The sequence below is a fragment of the Nelumbo lutea genome, chromosome 4 (assembly GCF_056320005.1).
Source record: "Nelumbo lutea isolate HS-2025 chromosome 4, American lotus-T2T, whole genome shotgun sequence".
Lineage (NCBI taxonomy): Eukaryota > Viridiplantae > Streptophyta > Magnoliopsida > Proteales > Nelumbonaceae > Nelumbo > Nelumbo lutea.
The window spans coordinates 43,288,033-43,309,848 of NC_142687.1; the positions used below are offsets into that span (position 1 = coordinate 43,288,033).

General features: G+C 41.5%; 1 protein-coding gene across 2 annotated transcripts in view; it reads left to right on the forward strand.

The window, feature by feature from the left end:
• The window catches only part of LOC148855464 (putative cyclic nucleotide-gated ion channel 20, chloroplastic), a 201,183-nt gene that overhangs the window by 157,158 nt on the left and 22,209 nt on the right, over positions 1–21,816 (forward strand). For both annotated transcript variants that reach the window (XM_088981877.1, XM_088981878.1), the window contains one exon: positions 15,121–15,367. In XM_088981877.1, the coding sequence (XP_088838003.1) occupies positions 15,121–15,367 (247 nt within the window). The remainder of the gene's footprint in view (positions 1–15,120; positions 15,368–21,816) is intronic.

A 21,816-nucleotide genomic window follows, 5' to 3' on the forward strand; every position in this document is an offset into this window, starting at 1 on the left:
ATAAGATAAGGGATTATCCTTATCTCTTAAAGAGAGTCCAAATCCAAATACAAGATTTGGATTAGGAGAACCTCTCTTTAGGGCTATAAATAGAGGAGAAGGGCAAACCCCAAATCATCTTTTAGTCTTACTGATTCAAGAGAGAAGACAACATACACTTGGACTGACGCCATCTTCTGCTCTTACCTTCTCTTGCTATTGCCGCCATTACCAGTTCGATCTCCACCTGTAGGAGCGGTCAAGAAAGGATTTTTGATATCACCTTTTGGCAAAAAAGGTGATCTGAAGTCGTGCTCACTCGCCCTCCATCATATTCTTGGTGAAGATTCAAGTTCTTGCTAAAGAGCCATCCTACCGATTCTGCTCCACCCTACGCTGTGTCATCTTCAGTGGGAGCAGTCTTTGGTAATCTCCTTGGGCGTGAACACCTTCGTTCGGGGTTACTACTACTCCATATCAAGTATATCCCTCTCCTACCTTTTGGTTTCATATTTGGTCTAGTTTAGGTTCAAGATTGGTCCTTGAAAATGCAGTTTTCTAAAATAGGGAATGTGATTCCCACATGGGAGAGAGAATTTTTTGAAATTTCGCCCTACCTTCCTGCAGGGTTCAGCCATCCATATGATGGTTCTCTCATCCCTTCACTATGTTGGTCATTAACTGGAGCTTGTGGGACATCTCCCACTACCCCTGAGCTCTCATCATCAAGAACAACTTCTTGACAATGATTGTTCAGGATGTAATCATCTTCCAAGAAATGAGCATTTCGACTATAGAACACCTTCTGTTCTCCTGGGTCATAGAATAAGTAACCCATAGAGCCTTTGGGGTAGCCTATGAATAGGCAACGGCTGGTCTTGGATTCCAATTTATCCGCACTCGTTCTTTTAACATGTTCCTGACAACCCCAAATCTTCAACTATCTTACACTTGGTTTCTTACCGGTCCAAAGCTCATAGGGAGTCTTCGGAACTGATTTGGTTGGAACTCGGTTCAACACATATATCGCAGTCTCTAATGCATAACCCCAAAAGGATGTGGGTAATTTTGAGTGTACGAGAAGTGATCGGACCATATCCAATAAAGTCCGGTTCCTCCCTGCTAACACACCGTTTAGTTGTGGTGTAGTAGGAGGAGCTAGTTGTGATACTATCCCATTGACCTTTAAGTAGTCCCTAAATTCGTCAGAGAGATACTCGCCACCTCGATCTGATCAAAGGGTCTTAATTTCTCTCCCTAACTGTTTCTTGACCTCTTGTCTGAACTCTTTGAACTTTTCAAAGGATTCAGACTTGTGTCTCATTAGGTAACGTAATCATACCGTGAGTAATCATTCGTAAATGCTATGAAGTAAACGTGTTGGTTACGTGTCCTAACATTCATGGGACCACAAACATCAGAATGTATAAGGTCAAATGTGCCTGTCGATCTTTCAGGCTTACCGTTAAATGGTTGTTTCGTCATCTTACCCTGAGGGAAAGGTTCACAGGTTGGAAGATCTTCTACAGTTAGAAAATCCAAAGGACCATCCTTTACCAACCTTGTGATACAATCTATGTTAATATGGCCAAGTCGGTAATGCCGTAGGCACGTGAGATTGACTGTATCACGGGTTCTTTTCTTGGGGATATCATCCGACGTAGCTTCGGTTATGTTTGTTTCCAGAGAAGGATGGAGAACATAGAGACCATTCTCAAGTTCTTCGTATGCGAGGAATCTGTTATTTCTTTTGATAGTAATCATATTACTAAAGAGAACAGAATATCCATCCGCACACAGTTTTGAAACAGAAATCAAATTTCTTCTCAAAGTGGGTACATAAAGACAATCTTTCAATACAATAATTCCTTCTCTGAAAACTAATACTACAGTTCCTATGGCTATAGCTGGTTTCTATGACAAAGGATTCGAAATTACCTTGTTTCTTGGTCTCCAGGTACTGAGGACAGTTCCTCTTCCAGTGGTCGGTCTGCTTGCAATGGGCTCATCCTTCTTTATCAGTTCCTCGGCCCTCTACAACATATTGTTGAGTTCCTGGATGCTAACATTTAGCTTATTCATGTTGTAGTTCATGATGAACTAATTGAAGGAAGGAGGCAAAGAATTTCGGATGGCATCAACCTTGGTAACATGATCAAGCCCGGATCCAAGAGCCTCAAGTTCATTGATGTATCCCATCATCTTAAGACAATGGTCATGAACTTGCTGGTTCTTGGACATTTGCGTGGTCATTAACTGTTTCAAGACCTCCTGACGAGTAGAACAATTCTGCTCCTCATACATCGTCCTCAGACTGTCCAAGATATCATTGGACAATTCGATCTGATCGAACTGTCACTGTATCGGATTATCTAAGGAGGCTATGATGTAGCACTGGGCAAAGGAATTTTTCTCTTCTCATTCTTGATAGTCCCTCCTACGAGACTGAGAAACCCTATCACCCGGACGTTCCGGGACAGGGTTTTTAGCTACCTCGTCCAATTTTTCGGACGTCAGGACCAGCATAAGGTTACGGTACCAGTCAACGTAATTAGGGCTCTTAAGCTTGTTGTCGTCCAACAATTTAGCAAATTGTCCGTTTGCCATTTCTGATAAATGGCAAAGCAAATATTAGTCCACAACCTTATTTGATTCATGTTATCTACATAGATTGGCTTTTAATCTATGTTCCATTTCCATTTTTTCATCTCTGAGATTTCCCTCACATCTTAGTGACGGAGACTGTGAATTATGTCTCTGGAAATGTGGAAAATCACATAGGGTGCATGGAGCCAACTGTTTCAGCTGCATAACCCCACCACCTTTCTGTGTAGGATCATATCCACTCATCTTATGAGCTTTCCCTTTGGCCTCTATCAAACAAGGTTCATTGCCATTTTAGGTTAAACCTTTCTATCCAGTGAGTGCTTACCCATCATATTCGTGAACGCCAAGGTACCGTGAGAGAGAGTTCTATTTTAGGATAGGCCCCTCCCACATCGGTCTATGACGCCCCTATCATCTTATGAAACAATCCAACAGATCTAGCAGCAAATGGATATTTTATGGTGCATTTCCTCATTACTGAAGGGCCCATCTTCATGTTAATGATGGAAGGCCTTTAGAGAGTTCATCATATGAATCTCCCTATCACATGCACTCATATTTCAGTGGAGGGAACAAAATATTACGCCCTAGTTTAATTTAGGTCAAACCAAATTGGCTCCCACTGGCTTTCATAAAGCCAGATTTAGATGGGCCCTAAACGGATAGGGTTCCACACGGTTCCTCTTGGGGAGGAAGCTGGAGTGGGGCCCACCACGAAGGGAGATCATCCACTGATCTTAAGGACACCATGGCAATGATGTGCATTCAGCCATGGTGTGCGCAAGAGCCACTATCGTATCAACATGGGCCAAGTACTTATGGCCAATGAGTGTTGCACATCACACATCCACACATTACATGCAGGAGAAACATAATTGATCCAATCAATTAATAACTGTAAAACCCGTAATTAAAGCCCATAATATTACTAATTAATATTATCTTGCAATTCGGCCCATATAGCTTTTATGCTAAAATGGGCTAAAGCAGTTTTAACGTATTAAAATGGATTTTACAGATGTGAGCTGAATTGCATCTTGCAATTAACCATCAACTCCTAGACCCATGAGTGGAAAAATAGGGCTGAGAACAACCCCCATCGAACCATAGATTCGGTCCAACCAGCTTGGTCAAATCTGGTTCGAATGGGTCTAGGGTTTGATTTTTAATTCAAGATTTAATTCAAGAACATGATCTGAAATTGAATGACTGACACATGACATTCAAGAATCAGTAAGGAGGCTGTTTGCAAGACTGCTACCCTGCAAAGCAAAAGTTAGATCGCAGCATGCAGTTTCCACAACTGCAAATCGCAGATGGCCGAACCCTAATCTGCGAAATTCTCCTCCTTGCGCTTTTTGCTTCAACTTTGAATGAAATAAAATAGAAAGCCTAATTTCTATTAATATTACATCAGAATTGAATTCCTATACATTCCGTCTAAAAAATAAAAAAAAATATTTACAGACAAAGAATGAAAAAGAACAACAGGTGCGTAGATTTCTTGCGCCATTAAAGATTTTGATCTCCACCGTATGAACAGCCCAAAAATCAAGAAAAATATGAAGAACAAATCTAAATATAATTCAGATTTATAAATATTTAATTTCAAATCAATCGCTCAAAATCTGAGAACAAATTTCCTAGAAAATGCTAATCTGCGTAAATCGGGTAGAACGCCTTTTGCCCATTTGCGCAATTCCAAATCTGGTTAATTTTGGTCCAAGATTTGAACCTGGATCTAATACCACTGAAGGGATGAGAGATCTAATACCACTGCATTTTCAAGGATCAATCTTGAACCTAAACCAGACCAGATCTGAAACCAAAAGGGAGTGGAGGGATAAACCTGATACGAAGTAGTAATAACCTCCAATGAAAGTGTTCAAGCACAAGGAAAGATCCAAAGACTGCTTCCATCAAAGATGACACAGTGCAGGATGAAGCGGAATCAGCAGGATGGTTCTTCAACAAGAACTGAATTCTTCAACAAGAATCCGATGGAGGGATAGTGAGCACGACTTTAGACTACCTTTTCTGCCAAAAGGTAATATCAAGAACTCTTTGTGATTACTCCCACAGGTGGAGATCGAACTGGTATGGCGGCAAGAGCAGGAGAGAAGGAGACAGTGTAGTCAAACTGTGTTGTCTCTCTCTAGAATTCAGCAGTCTGTTAGATTTCTGTTGTGTACTGAGGGTTCGCCCTGCTCTTCTATTTATAGCCTTAAAGAGATGTTCTCCTAATCCCATTAGGAGTTTCTAATCCAAATCTTGTATTTGGATCTGGACTCTCTTTAAGAGATAAGGATATTCCCTTATCTTATCTGCAGATAAAGATCAGCCCTCCTAATCTAATTAAGAGTTTCCTGATCCAAATCTCTATTTGGATCTGGACTCTCTGAGTGGATAGGGACAATCCCTTATCCTATCTACTGATCTAAATCCCAAAACTGCCCCTTTTTAATTAATCTCATTAAGCCAGTTCGATTTGGGCTTTAGGCCCATTAGGTCTATCTGCTCACTTAGCCTCCAAACTGCTGCCCAGTTGGTTATCCTTGTATGGCATGGGACCCAAACATTGATCTACACATCAGCCACATGGGTTCAGCCCAGCCTTTGTTACAAGGCCTAGCCGAATTCACTGTAGGAGACAATGAACCCCTGAGTCCATCACTATGGGCTCTTAATGGGCCCAACATTTACACTAAATGGTCCTTGGGTCAAGCCACCTTATAAAATCCCAATGACTATAGGCAGATGCAAGATTAGCCCATCAAGTATTACCTTTAATGGTCTTGCACTTAACCTCTCAGCCCATAAAGATCAAACACTGTCCGTCAAGAGAGGACCTCTCCCTCAGATGCAAGGTACAGTTATGCACCCTCTACTCACATGGATCCTGGCAATTAAAACCTTTTGCAAACATTTTGAAACCATAATATATATATATATATGTATATCTCTATATAAATATATTTTGCAAAACAAATTTCAACGGTTGAAATCAGTTGAAAAACAGCCCACTTGATGTATGGAACTGTTTGAGATTAGATGCAAACCAGAAAATGAACAAACAAGAGAGGAAGAGAAGAGAGAGCTGGCGGCAATGAGTGTTAGAGAGTAAGAGGTTCGAACATAACCCCTCTCTAACACTCTAAACATCTTATTAATAAGTTAATCTTTGACAAATTACAGAGAGGCCCTTGAGTGAGCAGGAAAATACAAAAAACAGAATATTACAGAGTATGGGCCCAGAATAAGGCCCACAACAGAGAGAAACATAACATAACATGAAATGACAGTCTATGGGCCATTCGGCCCATCTTCTCTACACTCCCCCTCAAGCTGAGCATAGATGTTAATCATGCCCAGCTTGCCAGTGTCATGTTGAAGCCTTGCCTTGGAAATGCCCTTGGTGAGAAAATCTGCCAGTTGTCCTTCAGAAGTAATGAATGGAAGACACACTTCACCGGAGGAGACTCTTTCACGAATAAAGTGTCTATCAACCTCAATATGTTTGGTTCTATCATGTTGTACCGGGTTGTGAGCAATGTTGATGGCAGCCTGATTATCACAGTACAACATCATGGTTTTGTCATGATCTACCCCAAGTTCTTCCATTAAGGACCTTAGCCACAATAATTCCGAAACTCCATGTGCCATGGCTCTATATTCTGCTTCTGCGGAGGATCGAGCCACAACTGTTTGTTTCTTACTCCTCCAAGAGACAACATTACCAGCCACCAGACTGCAATACCCTGAAGTAGATCTTCTATCATCAATATTTCCAGCCCAATCAGCATCAGTATAGGCTTCAAGTTTCAGATGACCATGTTTGGCAAATAGAATTCCTTTTCCTGGAGAGCCTTTCAGATAGCACAAAATCCGTTCTGCTGCTGCCATATGGGTATCTCTAGGAGCATGCATGAACTGGCTAATGCAACTGACAGCATACGCGATATTTGGCCTAGTCATGCACAGGTACAAAAGCTTCCCAAGAAGTCTCTGAAAGACCCCTTTGTCTTCCAACAAAGTTCCATCCGAAGCTGAAAGTTTGTGACTCATATCAATAGGAGTTGCAGCTGGTCTTGCACCCAATTTTCCAGTTTCAGACAACAAATCAAGGACATATTTCCTCTGGGAAATAAGAATCCCATCCCTGGATCTGGCAACTTCTATGCCAAGGAAATATCTCAACTCCCCCAGATCCTTAATCTCAAATTCTATACGGAGGAAAGACTTAAGGCCCAGAATGCCTGAGGCATCATCACCAGTGACTATAATGTCATCAACATACACAATGAGATACACTGCTAGAGACCCACTTTTCTTCACAAAAAGAGTATGATCTGACTGTGTCTGAACATAGCCGAATTTAACAAGTGCAGCTCTAAATCTCTCAAACCAGGCTCTAGGAGATTGTTTGAGGCCATAAAGAGATTTCTTCAGTTTACATACCTTTCCTTGCATATCTTTCCCATACATTCCTGGAGGAAGACACATGTAGACCTCCTCACGTAAGTCACCATTCAGAAATGCATTCTTTACATCTAACTGATAGAGAGGCCAATCAAAGTGAGCTGCCAGAGATAAAAGAACCCTCACAGATGTCATCTTAGCAACAGGGGCAAAAGTCTCCAGATAGTCAATCCCATATGTCTGTGTGTAGCCCTTTGCAACAAGTCTGGCCTTGTACCTCTCAATAGTCCCATCTGCCCTGTATTTAATGGTAAAAATCCACTTGCATCCAACTGGATCCTTCCCTTCAGGCAAATCCACCACCTCCCAAGTACCATTTTCATGTAGAGCATCCATTTCAGCCTGCATGGCATCTCTCCATTCTGGAATCCCAAGAGCTTCTGATACAGACCTAGGAATGGGGTTAGAAGCAACGGAAGAGAGGTAGGCACAATATGAAGGGGAAAGTAGGTCATAAGAAAGGTGTTTGGAAATGCAGTGTGTAGTACAGTTCCGCTTTCCTTTCCTAACAGCAATGGGGACATCAAGATCTGGGAAGGGGGATTCCAAGGGAGCTGAAGCAATACCTGTTATCTCATCTGTGATTGGGAGGGTATGAGCCTCATCTGTTGTAAGGGAAACCACTTGCTTATTCCTGGATCTCTGCCTTTGATACACTTTGGGATTATGGGTAGGACGAGGAGGTAAAGAAATAGGAGCACTAGGACAAGAGGAATGAAGTGGCTGATCCTCCTTTGATTCATTTTGTGAGGATACAAATTTGTCAAGAGACTGAACTGGGACAGGAAGGGGAAGAGCAAAAACTTGTGACAGACTCTCCCCCTGTTGACAATGTCCTTCCTAAGAGGAACCATAAAAAGGAGAAAGTTCATCAAAGGTAACATCCATAGAGACATGTCTGGTGCCAGTCTTTGGATCAAAACAACAATAACCCTTTTGTGTGGGGGAGTAACCGAGGAAGATGCATTTGTGGGCTTTTGGTTCAAACTTGTGTCTCTGCACACTTGGAATGTGAACATAACAGGTACAACCAAACACACGAAGAGGAATTGGGAAGAGATCCTTATCTGGATGAAGAAGACTGAAGGGGGATTTAAACCCTAAAACCCTGGATGGCATACGATTTATGAGATAAGTAGCAATAAGTACAACATCACCCCAAAATCTTGTGGGAACATGTGAGGCAAATAAAAGGCTCCTTGCAACTTCAACAATATGTCTATTTTTTCTCTCAGCAACTCCATTTTGTTCAGGGGTTCTAACACAGGAGCTTTGGTGAATAACCCCCATGTCAGAGAGATACAAGGATAAGCTCTTCTCAAAATACTCTTTTGCATTGTCAAATCTGAAAACCTTAATTCTAGCACCAAATTGAGTCAAAACAAGCTCATGAAATTGCCTCACAAGTCTCGGGATTTCATTAAGTATATCCAAGTGAATCTAGAAAAGTCATCAATGAACAGGATAAAGTATTTGTAGCCCCCCATAGAGGATAAGTGGTAAGGCCCCCACACATCAGAGTGTACAATATGAAAAAGAAAAGAGGATCTTTTATTGCTCACAGGGTAATTTTTTCTACAATGCTTTGACAACTGACATGACTCACAATTGAGACTGGACACACTGACTCCCTTAAATAGTTTGGGAAGCAAATGACTTAAAGCAGAAAAAGGTAAATGACCCAACCGACAATGACTCAACATAATTTGACTGACTGACTCTGAAGAAGTAGAACCAAAAGCAACATTCTTGGGATGATCAAAGCATTGGCCAGGGGTGTCGAGCAAGTATATTCCATTCGCTTCATGGCCACTCCCAATCACCTTCCGAGACTTCAGGTCCTGAAACACACAGTGAGAAGGGAAAAAGGTTACACAAAAATTCAATGACTTGGTCAACCTACTTACAGATAACAAGTTGGTATTTAACTTAGGTACATGAAGAGTGGAAGATAAAAGTAAAGAGTTTGTAGGCTTGACAGTTCCCTTGCCAGAAATGGGGGCAAGAGAACCATCAGCTAAGGTGATTTTGTCACGACCAGGAAGCAAATCATATGACACAAACAAAGTGGAAAGGTTGGTCATGTGATCAGAAGCACCTGAGTCAATGATCCAAGGGGTCTTGGGATTACCTGAGGTAGATGCATGGTTAGCAGAAGCCCTTATACCTGAGTGAGCAAATGCAGAGGTGGCTGGACTTCCAGAAGGGTTGGATGATGAAGTTACACCTTCAAGCTGGCTGATCATCTTTCCAAACTTCTCATAATCAGCTTTCATGGCTGCCAATTGTGCACTTGCAGACTCAAACTCTGTATCTGTACTTGTGGCTGTATGTGCACTTCCTGTCTTTCTACTATCATTCTTCTTCTGGAATCGGATAGGGACAAGACTGGGATGCAATTTCCAGCACTTGTCCTTAGTGTGTTTCGGCTTCTTGCAATATTCACACACCACCTCCTTCCTTCTTGTGCCACTGGGGGCTTCTGTAACCCCTTTGGGTTTGATTCCCATATTTGCAAAATGATCATTGATACTGACCCCTTGAACCTGCACTTGCCTCCTGCTTTCTTCACTGCTGACAAAAGCATATGCTTGAGACAATGAAACATCTTCCTTGGACAAGATGTTTTGCTTTGTAATGTCATATTCAGAATTCAGCCCTGTCAAGAACTCAAAGACCCTATTCCTTTCAACCAATTTCCTATATGTTTCAGCATCCTTAGGGGTATCCCATGTCACGGCCTCTATCAAATCAATCTCTTGCCATATAGATTTTAGGGCTGAGAAGTATGCTGCAAGTGACTTCTCCCCCTGTCTTAGATTCTTCACATCACTTCTCAGCTTGTAAGCTCTGGCAACATTCAACTTCTGGGAGTAAGTTTCTGCAACACTATCCCAGATTTCTTTAGCCGAGTTCATCCACAGATAATGCTGACTAATCCGTGGCTGCATTGAGTTCACAAGCCACCCAATCACTGTGTAGTTTTCTTGTACCCATCTCTCATAAGATGGATCATCCTCTGGAGGAGCTTTCTTGCTCCCAGAAATAAAACCCCATTTTCCTTTGCTACAAATGTGGATTTTCACTGATTGTGACCAAGCCAAGTAGTTGGTCCCATCAAGCTTAACTGTAGTTACAGCCAGCATAGAATCAGTTGGGGTTCCCAAAATCTGTCCATATTCAGCAGCATTCTTGTTTTCAAAGCTTGAGAAATCCATCATGTAAAGGCTCCAATTAGGATTTTTAATAGGTTTCTCAAGGTACTGGGGTCTTGATGAGTTTAGTTTGAGCTGAATAGGCAACAACAACTAGCTCACAGAATCAGTTCAGACTTGATAACTGTGACAGTCCAGTTCGGTGGTAGTTTTTCTTTACTGTTTCACCCTTTAAAGGACACCCAACAAACCTCCAATCACAAGGTATTTTAGGTTCTCAACAGCCGTTGTCCCAAAGAGAAGAAAACAGGGCCACAGTCCTTAAGAGACCTTTCGTCGAACACTCAGTGTGCAGTAGTTAACAGCCTACTGTTAACTAGAAGAAACCACTTCAAGGTGTTCAGTATAGGTCCAAGAAGAGGCTGGGATGAAGATGAGACTAGTGCCACTTAGTTTTAGATCAGTTTCAGCAGCTCGGCAGTCCAATAATCAGCCGAATAGCACTTCCAAAACAACCCAGAAAAACAGTCCAGCAACAGTGGGCCGAATGTATGTGGGCTTTGAATGCTTTAATAGTTCTCCCAAACAACAAAAAATAACTCAGCAAAGGACTGAGAATAGACTTACAGCAAGAGAGTCTCTGGTTTGAACTATAAACCAGACGAACACTTGTTCTCTGAGATAACTTCAAAAGTCCTTTTCTCTGATTTCAAATCAGGCCAAACAACTTGCTCTCTGATTCTTCCTGGTCACCGAACCCTTCTCCAAGTGTATAGAAACTTGGGCACCCTCCAATGACCTCCAAGAACCAGGCGGATGACTGTAAACTTTTAGCCCTAGAACCTCCTCATGTAGTTGGCTGAACTAGAACCACATGAGGGACACGCCAAGCAATGGCCTGCTCTGATACCAAGTTGAAAAACAGCCCACTTGATGTATGGAACTGTTTGAGATTAGATGCAAACCAAAAAATGAACAAACAAGAGAGGAAGAGAAGAGAGAGCTGGCGGCAATGAGTGTTAGAGAGTAAGAGGTTCGAACATAACCCCTCTCTAACACTCTAAACATCTTATTAATAAGTTAATCTTTGACAAATTACAGAGAGGCCCTTGAGTGAGCAGGAAAATACAAAAAACAGAATATTACAGAGTATGGGCCCAGAATAAGGCCCACAACAGAGAGAAACATAACATAACATGAAATGACAGTCTATGGGCCATTCGGCCCATCTTCTCTACAAAATCAACTGACGGCAGTTTACGATTCCATCAAAGAGAGTGTATCCGCAACCATTCACTTTGTCCGACAAAGGGGCTGATCTTGTCGCTATGATCACCCACTCAGATGAATTCTCAGACTGTCCCAACATACCCAGGTTTTGACCCCCTCTAAGGATCTCACTGATTGGCATATCAAAGATAGCCCAATCCGACACCTAGTGTAGTATCACAATCAAGTCTAGGGGTCAGGTGTAACATTCCAGTTTTGCCCATCTATCTCCAAGGTCTAGGGCAATACTAGAATTCTGGTCCAGTTCAGGGTTTCAAGAAAACCCACACTGCCTGTACCTCAGTTCTCACCCTGGCAGTTGAGACAAGCCACCCCAACCAACTTGGCGGCACATCAGTGTCAGCCTTGGCAAGATAAATCTCCCCAGATCTATCCAACGGCTGTGAAGATTCTAAACTAACACGAGTCTCATATGTGTCCAGTTTAAGGGTATTACACAGAAACACACCATAATAACATGAACCAAATATGTACTTTATTCGTTTACATTAAATGTCATAATGTACATCGTTCTGATTGGAGGTAAGGGCATACGCTGTCTAACACATGAGACATTGTGGATCTACCAGAAGGCAAGGAGACAGTTGGATGCAGATGGGTTTACACAGTAAAATATAAGGTAGATGAAAGTATAGAAAGGTACAAGGCAAGACTTGTTGCAAAAGGGTACACACAGACCTATGGTATTGATTACTTAGAGACCTTTGCACCAGTTGCAAAGATGACCTCTGTCCAGATACTTCTTTCTCTTGCTGCCTCATACTCTTGGCCCTTGTTTCAACTTGATGTGAAGAATGCTTTCCTAAATGGGGATCTGCAAGAAGATGTGTATATGGATCTTCCTGCTGGCTTTTACAATGATACTGAAAAGGGAAAAGTGTGCAGGCTTAAGAAGTCACTTTATGGCTTGAAATAATCTCCCAGAGCATGGTTTGACAGATTCAGAAAGGCCTTGATTGCTTTTGGCTACACTCAGACTCAATCCGATCACACCTTGTTTGTGAAGCGAAGGGAATCTTTGGTGTCAATCCTAATTGTTTGTGGATGATATTGTTGTCACCGGGAATGATCTGAGTGAGATTGATGGTCTGAAAAGGAACCTACATCAAGAATTTGAAATTAAGGATCTTGGAGAACTGAGATACTTCTTAGGCATTGAAGTTGCAAGATCAAAACATGGAATTTTTATCTCTCAAAGGAAGTATGTCTTGGATCTTCTTCAAGAGACAAGGAAGCTTGGAACAAAGGCAATCAGCACCTCTATTGATCAGAACCATAAAATCAATGCATCAGAAGGTGAACCAGTAAAGGACATTAGGAGATATCAGAGACTTGTGGGTCAGCTGCTATACTTGTGTATGATAAGACCAAACATTTCCTATGCAGTAAGTGTAGTAAGTCAATACATGCATGCTCCACGAGTCCAGTATTGGGAGGTAGTTGACAGAATTCTTGCTTATCTAAAGGGACACCCGGGCAAAGGCATATTGTTTACTGATCATGGACAGTTGAAACTAGAGGCTTATACAGATGCAGATTGGGTAGGATACCTTGATGACAGGAGATCAACTTCAGGAGTGTGCACACTTGTTGGGGGTAACCTTGTCTCATGGAAGAGTAAGAAACAAACAGTGGTGGCATGATCAAGTGTTGAAGCCGAATACAGGGCCATGGCGCATGGAGTTTTAGAACTTCTCTGGATCCGTTCCCTGTTAGAAGAAATCGGTGTACAAGCAGAAGAACCTATGATGCTATACTGTGATAACCAAGCAGCAATTAACATTGCCCATAACCTAGTCCAACATGACCGAACTAAGCACATTGAAGTGGATAGACATTTTATCAGAGAAAGGGTAATTTCCAGAGAAGTTTGTCTTCCATACATTGCTTCTGATCTGCAGCTCGTTGATGTTCTCACAAAAGGTGTTGCAAAGAACAAGCTGGAGCATGACCTACGCAAGTTGGGAATGTGTGACATTTACTCCCAACTTGAGGGGGAGTGTTGAGTTGGTCCGAGTTGCTTTTTATTTAGTTAGGAAGTTGTTGGGCTTTAGGCCCATTAGTTTATGTTCTTTTAAGTTGTGACTGTTCAGCTATATTAGTAGCCGCCCTACTAAGGGCATCCTTGTAATATCTCATCCTTTAAGTTAAGTATAAATATAATGAGAGGTAGGCGGCTAGGGTTAATTTTACAATCCTGGTTGAATTCCTACTCTTTTCTTCTTCTCCTTTCTTCTCTACTACTGAAATCTTCATCTTCCCCCTCTTTCCTTTCACAAGAAACTCAACTAAATCTGCAATTAGTGATTTCTACTTACTTGATGGGATTTATCTCACTTAAGTCCATTATCCTTGGATCTTAATAGGGTGGCTGAATTCAAGGATCATTTAGGTGTAAATGTTGGGCCCAGGCTGAGCCCACCTCTAAAAGAGGTTAGACCGGACCCTTATGAACTTGAGAGAAACCTTTGTGGGGTCCCACGCCATACAATATTAGGCCTAAAGTGGCCATGCAACACCTAGGGTCATGAGCCTTTGAAGAAAATGGGCCAAAGGCCCATAATTACTAAGATTAATAATGTTGTCACATGACAACTTGCTCTAGGTCCAGTGTAGGTTTGATGTTGGGTATGGAAAACTTATCCTCTTAAGACGATAACGTTTAATTGTTAAAAGAGTCCAGATCTAATTTAGATTTGGATAATCTCCTAATTAAATTAGGAGAATGCTCCATTAAGAGATAAAAGAAGAAGAGGGCAAACTAGACTTGGACACCTCTCTCTCTTGTTCTTTCTTATTCTCTTTCGTCTCCCAAGAAACCCTTGAATGACTTAGGTTTTCAAGAACTGACTTTTATCAGCCTTCTTTTTTTTTTTTTTTGCAAGAAAAACTCAGTAGAATTTCAGGCTCAATTACCCCACTCGATCCAAACAAGTTGGATAGCAGATATGCTGAAAACAAGTGTTGCTAAATCGGTTCTCTGTACACCGCACCATCTTCAATTGGAGAACGATTTTGGGACTGATATTGGGTGTGAATTACCACCTTGTGAACTGCGATTTGTGGTCTCTGTATCAAGTATAATCTCCCTTCTCTTTGGTTTCAAATTTGGTCCGGTTCAATGCAAGAAAAATCCTGAAATTTCATATTTCAATTTACCAGTAAATCAGTTCCCGAGAAGGATTATAAGGAGTTATAAGAATTGAGCATCCACTGTATAGTGTTGAAATAAATCTAAAAATAATTGAGCACCTCTTCCTAGATGAGTTATAAGGATTATAATTGAAACCCATCCCCTTTTCTCTGTTTTTTTGTGAATTTTAGGTAACACTCCAAAATTTCTCCTTGTGCAGAAAATCAGACCTCCAATAATCCTCCAAAAGCAGGTCAAAAAACAAGGATAATTGAGCCCCTCTCTCATCTATTTATACTAAAAAAATGAATATGTTTATACCATAAACAGCAACTTAAAAATACTAAAATAGAAGTATCACAGCAGTAAATCATTGCTGTATAAACCGAACTCTCAAAAATATTGTTTTATGATTTTTGAATCTTCATATTATATTCTCATGCTTGTTTTAAGAATATGTACTTAATTAATCGTCAGGTTCGGATTTTTTCCCTCATGGAGGAACCTATCTTAGATGCTATCCGTGAGAGACTAAGACAGAAGATATATATAGAAGGAAGCAACATTTTAACTGCTGGTTTGCCAGTTGAAAAAATGGTATTCATTGTACGGGGTCGAATGGAGAGCACTGGAGAAGATCGGAGTATAATCCCCTTATCAGAGGGAGATGTTTGTGGGGAAGAGCTTCTTAGATGGTGTCTTGTGAATTCTTCAGTGAGCAAAGGTAGAATTCATATTCTTTATTTTCAGTTTCCCTTTGACTAATACATAGATTAATAGAGATCTGATGCTTTCTTATGCCAAAATCTTGACTGGTCATATTAAGGAAACTCAGTTTTTTGAATGAGAAAACATTAAATACCAGAAATTTAATGTTTTTGTAGAAAAGAGTGATTCAGGGGCAAGTTTTATTCTTCGTTGGTGTCTTGAGAATTCTTCAGTGAGCAAAGGTTGAGTTCATATTCTTGATTTGCAGTTTCCCTTTGACTAATGCATAGATTAATAGAGATCTGATGCTTTCTTCTGCCCAAATCTTGACAATCGTCATATTAAGGGCACTTAGTTTTTTGATATAGAAAACATTAAATACCATAAATTGGTATAAAGTAGGTTTATAATTCAATGTTTTTTTTAGAAAATATTGATTCATGGGTCAGTTTTATTGTTAGTGCTGCTATTTATATTTTTACTTTAGTTACGGGGGCGTATAGTTATGGGCCTTGAGCCTTAGATTTTCTATATTCATTATTAGTGCTGCAACCTAAGTGGGAGCAGAGTTGTAATTTGATTTCACATTTGTTAAGCTATATAAGACAATGGGGTCTTATATTGAGCCCCATGATCTGAACTTTAACTCTCTTCTTTTCTTGTCTTTTTCTTCTATTCTCACTTTCTTAGTTAAACATTAGTATAGTAGTTAATTAAATTAGAGTATTTTATTTTTTCTCTGGACTGATCAGCATTTTGGTATCAGATCCAAGTTTCAGCCGACATATCAATTTTCATAGTTTAAGTCCAGCTAACTGGATGAGATAGAGGGAGAACAGGAGTAGTTAATAGTTTTAACTTGGTTTTGGAAATTTCCTGGAGAACTGAAGGTTTCTGCCAAAGTAGTTGTCTTGGATAGGTGCTCAGAAGTCTAGGAAGGTGAGAAAAACAAGTTGCTTCAGGTTGGGGCACTTAGATTTGTTGTGACACTTGGCTTGCTTTGGTTCCTTTTCTGAGATCGAGTGTTGATCTAGGCTTGAAGGCCTCTGGATAGATCAATTACTTGAGCTCTCTCATCTCTAAAACAACTTGTTTTAGGTTTGTTTTGTTGCTCTAAAGTCTGATGCTTGAAAAGCAACAAGGCTCTGAAAGAAAGTACTTTGAAAATTGGTTACTTTTGTTTTATCTGTAGATGTTCAAGACTGCTATCAGTCTTGAGCACTACTAAATTTTAGGTTCGAAAAGAAGAGAAAGTATAGAGGAAAGAGGAGAAAGAGTAGTGAGAGAGCAGTAGAACACAAACTTTGAAAGGAAGGACAGAATCTCAATGTTCTGCCGCCGCCACTTCAATTTAATATTTATATGTTATGCTAGTTACATGAAAGGACACATCTGCCCTTGGTGTTTACATCATAACACATAACAATATAAAACTGAAAAGTAAATAACAACTAGAATAACAGAATAACAGATTGACCATCAGTTATGACTAGATACATTCTACCCTACGGGCAGAGTGGGACGACAGCTGTGGAGCCCACATCTCTACACTCCCCCTCAAGTTGGGAGCAAATGTTCATCATTCCCAACTTGGATAGATCCGCTTCTAGCTTCTTTCTTGATACGGCTTTAGTGAGGATGTCTACTAGTTGCATACTGGATGTGATGTAAGGGAGGCATACTTCTTGAGATGAGACCCTCTCTCGTACAAAATGGCGGTCAACTTCAATGTGTTTGGTCCTGTCATGCTGCACTGGATTATGTGCTATATTAATAGCTGCTTGATTATCACAATACAGCATCAAGGGCTTCTCATACTCTATACCCAACTCCTCAAGTAGAGATCTCAGCCATAGGATTTCAACCACTCCATTAGCCATCGACCTGTATTCTGCTTCAGCACTGGATCGGGAGACAACACTTTGTTTCTTACTTCTCCAAGAGACAAGATTACCTCCCACAAGAGCACAATATCCGGAGGTAGACCTTCTGTCATCAACACTCCCAGCCCAGTCGGCATCCGTATAGACCTCCACCTTCATGTGGTTAGTGTTCTTGAACAGTATACCCCTACCCGAACATCTCTTCAAGTATGCTAATATTCTTACTGCCATAAGAAGATGTGTGGTTCGAGGAGAATGCGTGTACTGGCTGACAACATTAACAGCATAAGTAATATCTGGCCGAGTGAGGCAGAGATGTAGAAGCTTCCCTACCAATCGCTGGAACATAACCTTGTCTTCAAGAGGCTCCCCACTCCCTGCACTAATCTTGTGGTTCTATTCAATGGGTGTATCCGCAGGCTTGACACCTAACTTTCCAGTTTCTGCCAGCAGATCTAGGACATACTTCATCTGCGAGATAAAGATCACTTGTTTGGATCTAGCAACCTCAATACCCAAGAAATACCGAAGTGCACCAAGATCTTTCACCTCAAACTCTTGATGAAGGAGCTGTTTGAGGAACTCAATTTCATGGCTGTCATTTCCTGTCTCCACAATATCATCAACACTGCAAGTAGTGTCAGAGAGGACTTCACCCTCTTGATGAACAATGTGTGATCTGACTGGGCTTGCACATAACCGAACTTCCCAAGGGCTAGTCTAAATCTATCAAACCAAGTTCTAGGTGACTGCTTCAAACCATACAATGCCTTATTGAGCCGGCAGACCTTCTTACCTGTCTCTGTATAATAGAATCCAGGAGGCAACTGCATGTAAACCTCTTCCTGCAGGTCTCCATTCAGAAAAGCATTTTTAACGTCCATTTGGTACAAAAGCCAATTGTGGCTTGCTGCAAGAGATAATAGAACTCAAATGTTGGTCATCTTGGCTACCAGGGCAAATGTCTTCAAGTAATCTATAATATAAGTCTGGGTGAACCCTTTTGCAACTAGCTGAGCTTTGTACCTCTCAATGGAGCCATCCGCATTGTGCTTCACAGTAAATACCCATCTGCACCCAATTGGTTTCTTTCCTTTGGGCAAATTAACTAGCTCCCAGGTATTATTTTTCAACAGGGCATCCATTTCAACTTGCATTGCACCTCTCCACTCTGGGACTGATAGGGCTTCTTGCACTATTCTTGGAATAGGGACATTAGCAACGGAAGTAAGATAGGATCTGTAGGAGAGAGATAGGCGATCATAGGCTAAAAAGTGGGAAATGTAGTGGGTTGTAGATGTGGTGCAATGCCATTTTCCTTTACGGATGGCAATGGGAAGGTCAAGGTCGTCTGCAGGGGGTGAAGTGGGAACAATGGAAGATGTCTCTATGGGCCCTGGGACTGTAATACCTGGACTTGGAGCCGCAGAAGAGATTGGAGCTGGCCTGGACTACTGATGATCGGGATCAACCTGCCTGCACCGCCTGTGATAGACCCTCAACTCCTAATCCCTCTAACCACCCTCACCATTGCAGCTCTCATCACCCAATGGAATAGGTAAAGGAACTACCCCACTGTCACTGCTCTCCCTCTGAAGGCAAGGACTCAAACCCCCACTCTCACTGCTCTTCCCCTGAAGAAAAGGACTCAAACCCCCATTCTCACTGCTCTCCCCCTGAGGAGAAACCCAAGGATAATAGGGTGTCTCCTCAAAGAAAGTGACATCCATGGAAACAAATCTTTTCCCTGAGACAGGATCATAGCAGCAATAACCCTTTTGAGTTTGTGCATAACCAAGGAAAATGCATCTGGAGGCTTTTGGTTCGAACTTGGAGTGATGGGGTCTGAGAAGCTGAACAAAACAGGTACAACCAAATGTTTTAAGGGTAACCGTGAACAACTCCTGATCTGGGTATAGAAGGGAAAAATGAGATGACATATCAAGAACCCGGGAAGGAACCCGATTAATAAGATATACCGCCGTGAGGATAGCATCACCCTAGAAGCGAATAGGGACATTGGAGGTAAACATAATGCTTCTAGCCACCTCCAAGATGTGCCTATTCTTCCTTTCGGCAACCCCATTCTACTGAGGTGTATGAGGGCAAGTGCTCTGGTGAATAACTCCATGATTAAGAAGGTAAGATGCCAATGGTTTAGCAAAGTATTCCTTTGCATTATCAAATCTAAGAACTTTGATCTTGCATCAAAATGGGTTAGGATCATTTGGTGAAAGTTTTGGGTCAGGGCGGGAACCTCATCTCGTGAACGCATAAGATAAACCCAAGAAAACAGGGTATGGTCATCAACAAATAACAGAAAATATCTGTACCCACCCATGGAAGGAATGTGATGTGGCCCCCAAACATCCGTATGCACAAGATCAAAAGGACGATTGCTCCTTTTATTGCTCAATAAGTAAGAGTGTCTACAATGTTTAGCAAACTCACAGCTTTCACATTGCAACTGGGACAACTCAACAGACTCAAACAAATTAGGAAACAGACTCTTTAAGGGCCGAAAAGATAAATGACCCAATCGGTTATGCCAAAGCATAACCGAACTCACACTCTGGGAAACAAGTGACTTCTTATCCACTGACTCTTTCCGACGAGAACTCTCCCCAAGCAGATAGATCCCATTTGTGTCACGTCCAGTCCCAATCACCTTCTTCTTCTTCAGGTCCTGAAAAACACACTGGTCAGGGAGAAGGTTACTGAGCAGTTCATGTGTTTGGTAATACTACTGACTGAAAGAAGGTTAGTATCAAACTTAGGGACATGTAAGACAGAAGACAAGGAGATGGTATCCGATAGCTTGATGTCACCCTTGCTAGAAATGGAGACAAGAGAGCCATCAGCAATAGATACTTTATCCCTACCAAAAGATAAATGATAAGTGGTAAACAATGAAGGCAAGCTAGTCATATGGTCGGATGCACCTGAATCTATTACCCAACAGGGTTCAGTGGTACCTGGAGATGAGGCATGGTAGGCTGAGGCTCGAGTACCTGAATGTGCGAAAGCAAATGTGGCAGGGGCTAATGGTGACTACGGTGGCTGAGTTGAGTTCCCAACTTCCCCTTCCAGCTGTATAAGAGTAGCCCGAACTGCGTCTATGGTCTCTAAGAATGTGCCTCTTGTGCCAGACGAGGATGTTGAATTAGTATTCACTGCCACATGAACGTTACCCTTCTTGCTTCTTAACTTTGCCGGGACCAAATGAGGATGTAGCTTCCTACATGTTTCTTTTGTGTGTTTGGGTTTCTTACAATGCCCACATACCACATAACTGCTGCTCCCAAAACTGCCTCCGGCCTGATTTTTAAACTCCATTTCGGTCAAGAACCAATAGTCTCAAAATTAGGGTTACTACAGCCAAAGAACAGCACTTGGACTATCAATCACAACCAAAAATCAGTATAGAACCAATTTGTATTCACGGTATATGTGCATGAAACAGGTATAACTGATGATCTGAAACCAACTAGCAACACAACAGCAGCAAGCCGTACAGTTCTCACCCCTTAAGAGAGTTCGAAAACCCCAAAAGAATCTGAAGATCAGCTTAGAAGCAGGTCTGATATGCTTGGGAGAATTAGGGTTTTTAATCAGTCCCAAGGAAAACATTTCAGTTGCACATTCCAATCAGTACCGTACAGATAGACTTGCAGTAGGATTAATAGGAAACCCCAAAAGCTGATCAATTCTGAAAAAAAAACAAACTTTGAGGACAGCTCCAGGTAAACCGCAAGGTTCAGCCTAACATTAGGGCTTGCCGCAAGCTTATTAGGGTTTGCCGCAAGGTCACTTTCAGACCCTAAAACAGTTCGGCCCAACAGTAGGGTTTGCAGATCACTTTCAGACCCAGAAACAATTCGACCCAGCAGTAGGGTTTGCAGATCACTTTCAGACCCTGAAACAATTCGGCCCAGCAGTAGGGTTTTCAGTAAAACCCTAGAGAATAGAAGGGAGAAAACCCTAGAATGGTTTGGCCGTCCTTTCAAGATAGATCCAACCTATCTTCTCTGATAGTACTTCTCTTAGAGAATAGATAACTTACAAGGAAAAATTGTTCGCTGCCTTCCAAGGTTACCCGAACCCTAGTCTTCTCTGATTCTTCCTGACCACCAACACTCTGCAACCATGACAAGTTTTCAACAGCTGCTAGCCCTTCTAGCGATCTCCAAGAATCAGTCTGCGAACTCCACCTTTTCAGCTTCCAGTCCTAGGAGATTCTCATGTGGTCGGCTGGTACTAGACTCACATGAGAAACCCTAACTTGGCTCTGATACCATGTAGATGTTCAAAACCGCTATCAGTCTTGAGCACTACTAAATTTTAGGTTCAAAAAGAAGAGAAAGTATAGAGGAAAGAGGAGAAAGAGGAGAAAGAGGAGAAAGAGTAGTGAGAGAGCCGTAGAACACAAACTTTGAAAGGAAGGACAGAATCTCAATGTTCTGCTGCCGCCACTTCAATTTAATATTTATATGTTATGCTAGTTACATGAAAGGGCACATCTGCCCTTGGTGTTTACATCATAGCACATAACAATATAAAACTGAAAAGTAAATAACAACTA